The following is a 4,752-nucleotide window of genomic DNA, read 5'->3' on the forward strand; positions in this document are numbered from 1 at the left end:
ATTCCACATTATTACAAATAACTTCATTTCTGGACATTTATGGTTTGATTTCTTTGTATGTATGGATCACTTGGGTTGTTACCAACATCTGGTGAAAATTGCATGTCATTAGCACCTCTAGTAATATATTTACTGAGAAAAATGTTGGTGCATTCAATACTTATTTTACCCGCTGTATGTCAGTGTGAAGATATTCCAGCTGTGTTTTGGATTTTCTGCAGTTGGTGTAATAAAGTCTGCAGTTTCAAAAGCTAACTACAGAAAAAAAAGGTTTGATAACATCCAACATGTTTCCTAAACACAAACTCACCAAACTCCACTCATAAAAGCGTTCTACCAGAACAAAAGATTCATTTTGTTTGACTTGGGTGTTTCAGCTCATGACATCTGATCCTATATACTTTTTTGCAAACAGCCGAGGCAGCAGATTAGCATCTCCTTTGTTCTGGGAGAAGAAAAGACAATAATTCTTCAGAAATCTGATAAAACGTCTAAAACTAATCTGATGCCAACACACCTTAGAGCCAGAGTGTATGTGCCCGGCTGTCTCAGACTTTCTCTGATGAGGTAGCTGCCTTCGGCCTGACTCAGTAACTGGTCGGCCTCTTCCCTCGAGATCTTTCCATGGAACCTGAAAAAAACAACATAATTTGATTTAATGAAGTAAAATCCAAATATAATAACAAAGCATGCCTTGTCTAAATCATAAAGGCAACTTACTCTCTCCCATAGTATTTGGGTCTGTTTTCCACCTGCAAAAGAACACAAAAAAATCATCCCAGTTGGGACTTTAATAAACTTACGATAAACGTAATTACATGTAAAGCATCACAAATCAAAAACCATCAAAAGAAACACCATGTTGTGTGAATTTCAGGGATTTGAATGGGATCCTAACGGCCACAGTGTTTTTGTGGGTGTGCAGAATATTGCAAGAGTCAGACATAAAAGCTGAGCATCGTGTTGCGCTCAACAAAACTGCTGTTGAGCCAATAAATCAGCGCGAACCCCRACGGGCAGCAACAAATATCAATTTGAAAGATGGAAATGTAAGAATGTGAAATGAGGAATCTGAGCTCCAAGAAAGATGAGCCAGGTGCTTTACCAGCAAAGTGGAGGCGAAGCGACAGATTATTTCCAGAATCTTTCTGTCAATATTAATCTGGAATAAACTATTAGTTAGGCTTTTAGAGATAATTTAGAATTTTCTTCTTAGATTTAGAAAAACACTCCCTCATTCATTAATCGGGGGCAGCAGCTTCAGAAGGGAGGCCCAGACCTCCCTCTCCCCAGCCACTTCTTCCAGCTCCTCCGGGGGAACTCCAAGGCGTTCCCAGGCCAGCCGAGAGACATAGTCCCTCCAGCGTGTCCTGGGTCTTCCTCGGGGCCTCCTCCCAGTGGGACGTGCCCGGAACACCTCACCAGGGAGGAGTCCAGGAGGCATCCTAACCAGATGCCCGAGCCACCTCAACTGGCTCCTCTCGACGTGGAGGAGCAGCGGCTCTACTCTGAGTCCCTCCCGGATGACCGAGCTTCTCACCCTATCTCTAAGGGAGAGCCCAGCCACCCTGCGGAGGAAACTCATTTCGGCCGCTTGTATCCGGGACCTCGTTCTTTCGGTCATGACCCAAAGCTCATGACCATAGATGAGGGTAGGAACGTAGATCGACCGGTAAATCYAGAGCTTCGCTTTCTGACTCAGCTCTCTCTTCACCACGACGGACCGGTACAGCGCCCGCTTTACAGCAGACYCTGCGCCAATCCGCCTGTCGATCTCCCGCTCRGTTCTTCCCRCATTCGTGAACAAGATCCCCAGATACTTAAACTCCTCCACTTGAGACAGGGCGACCCCGCTGACCCGGAGAAGGCACTCTGCCCTTTTCCGGCTCAAGACCATGACCTCGGATTTGGAGGCACCGAGCCTCATCCCGGCTGCTTCGCACTCGGCCGCGAACCGCTCCAGCGAGAGCTGCAGATCACGTTCCGATGAAGCCAACAGGACCACATCATCCGTAAAAAGCAGAGATGCAATCCTAAGGCCACCAAAATGGATCCCCTCAACAGCTCGGTTGCGCCTAGAAATTCTGTCCATGAAAGTAATGAACAGAATCGGTGACAAAGGGCAGCCTTTACAATGTTACACTCATTGCAAATCATACTATTAAATCAGAAACATCAACACCCCAGACATATTTTTAGATGCTTTTAGTTTTAAATGTAAAGATTTAAAACACCAGAATGATACTCATGTGCATGTGTTTTAGTAAAAACATTCATGTAGCCTGGATCAGTTCTTGTTCAGATTCTCTGTCCCATCAGGTTGCAGAGGAAACAGGTCCTCTCCCCAGTGGGACATGTCCACAAACACTCCAAGAGAGGCATCCAGATCAATGCTAATCAAAAGCCCGAACCACCTCAGCTGGTCTAAAACGAAGTGTTTCATTTTCATTGTCTAACCCATGTATTTTCCTCTTTTATAAAACACAGATTAAAAACTCAAAAAAATCTTTCATCCATAGCATTTATGTGAAACGTTTTGGCACCATTGCAGATTTACCTAACTGTAAGTCATGTTTTCTTTACCACACTATTTATGCTTTTAGTTTCACGATGGCCATAACACAACATTATCTCTCATGATCCATTATGGTTTCATTTTAGTTAATGACTTAGCTCATAAACGTTGTTCCAAGTTCAGACAGTGCAACAAAAAGCCAACAGTTCAGTGATTTGACCCACAACTCCCACCGATTTTACAATTAAGACAAAATGAGACGACAAACATGGACTTGGTTAAACATTAGGGTTTTAAAAAGAATTATAAAATGTAGTTATTTTTATAATATTTGCTACTTGATAACACAATTATCACTAGAAGAGGGGAGAGAGAGAGACAGGTTACGCATACAGAAAGAAAATAGCTCTAATACTCATGTGATCAAGGCCCAAAGCCAAATGCAGCTCATGGGTGAATTCCATCTGGTCAGACAAAAAAAAATTTTTTGGTACTTAATTTAAATTGATCAATAATGCTTGTCCTGCCCCTGAGCTGGTGGCTTTGAGTAAATGTGGCCCCTGAGCAWTTTAGTTGAACGGCCCRGTATTGTCTCAAAATAAACTGCTTTAAAGCCAGCATTGACCATAATCTACATCTCCCATGATGCATGCTGATTATACTTGGGAATTCCCTGTAGGAAAGTAGGAGAGTTCAGAATTCAAGATTCACCACAACACAACAGTGACTAAAACTCACTTACTTTTACTTTTAATAATATTTCTGTACTATTTATTTCACATTCAGTCAGTCGTACACGTAGTACCTTTCAATGTTTATAAAAGAATGTGTTAAACAGTGTTTCTATACTGAAAATACCACGTAGAGCTCAGTTATTTTTTGTTAGTGGTGCTCGGTTGTATCAGCCATAGCAATGAGACGATTTCTGTTTAGTCCAAGTTAAACAGGAAACGTTGAAGTCAATTACAACTTGTACTTTCAGGGCCACACTAACGCTCATGTGGCCCTCTGTGAAAATGAATTTGACACCCCTGCTGTTACAGAAGGATCATACTATTAAATCAGAAACATTTTTGATTAAAACTTATTTAGCAACCAAAAACATCATTACTCCACACAGCAAAAAATAAAATCCTGAGTGTTCCAATGTCTTGCGTTGACTGATGAACACAGCTGAAATGTTCACATTAATACAATTGACTATTTCCATTATTACTGACCCATAAAGTTAAAAAAATACAGCAGTGTTATTAGAATGAAATGCGTGATGAAATGTGTAGATAAAGGGAAAACAATACAATACTTCAGAGTCTCCTCAGTCTGAACAATAAGTAATAATTGATAATTGATAATAATTTCAATAATTTGAGCTCTAAGAACTTCAGAATTAATCCTCTCTGCATTATTGTAGATCTTTTTGGTTTTTAAAGTTATTTTAATTTATTTAAAGTATCTGGACTATCTATATGTTGCAAATAATACAGACAGATGAAACCTGTCCACACTAGGAAAAACTAGACCCATGTTTATTAAGTCCCATATGGCTGAACACCTATTAAACAACATGGAGGTGCTGGTTGAAGGTGTGTGTGTTGGTGTGTGAGTGTTGGGGAGGGGGGACAGTCTGCTGACCCGTCTGCTCATTTTAACTGGGTCAGATTAAACCATCCCACCACCAGGACCAGATCTGAGTCAACATCTGCTCATTTTACACCACAACCCACACCCAAAGAGGGCCGTCTTTACAGAAAAACACCAGACGCCCCCTACTGCTCCAAACATCTTTAACCCCCTTTGAGTTCTGCCAAGCTGTGCTGCTCCATCTTCACACACACCTGGAGTGTGCATCTTGTGCAGACAGATGTGCAGGACTTAGTGAGGTTAGTGTTTCAAGCTTTTAAGAGAAATCTTTCAAGCCAGAATTAAGAAACGAATTCACTCAAAGACTCATATAAAAACTCCATTCTTCCTTTCTAATTGAAGGAGGATCAATTAGTCCATGAGGATAAGGGATCCCCGATTAATTGTAACATTAGACTTTATTTGATAAACATATATTTTAATTGTAAAATAAAGACTGTAAAAATACTGTAGGCTGTTTAGTTTGGAAAAAATTTTTAAATATATTTTAACATGGACGGAGACATTTTACTTACACACAAAGCATTCTGGGTAAATGATGACGTGGATAGGTCCTCGGTGTGAGCGAGCTATATCCACCCTGAAGGTTAATCTTG

At 40.9% G+C, this 4,752-nt stretch overlaps 1 protein-coding gene across 1 annotated transcript in view; it reads right to left on the reverse strand.

Annotated features, from left to right (window-relative positions):
• LOC106534976 (N-chimaerin) overlaps positions 1 to 4,752 on the reverse strand; it is a 24,817-nt gene that overhangs the window by 17,151 nt on the left and 2,914 nt on the right. Inside the window, exons 5-6 of the mRNA XM_014031806.1 lie at positions 721 to 752; positions 518 to 631 (exon numbers count right to left, since the gene is read on the reverse strand). Of these exons, the coding sequence (XP_013887260.1) occupies positions 518 to 631; positions 721 to 752 (146 nt within the window). The remainder of the gene's footprint in view (positions 1 to 517; positions 632 to 720; positions 753 to 4,752) is intronic.

This window comes from Austrofundulus limnaeus, unplaced genomic scaffold (assembly GCF_001266775.1).
Source record: "Austrofundulus limnaeus strain Quisiro unplaced genomic scaffold, Austrofundulus_limnaeus-1.0 Scaffold1324, whole genome shotgun sequence".
In the NCBI taxonomy this organism is placed as follows: domain Eukaryota; kingdom Metazoa; phylum Chordata; class Actinopteri; order Cyprinodontiformes; family Rivulidae; genus Austrofundulus; species Austrofundulus limnaeus.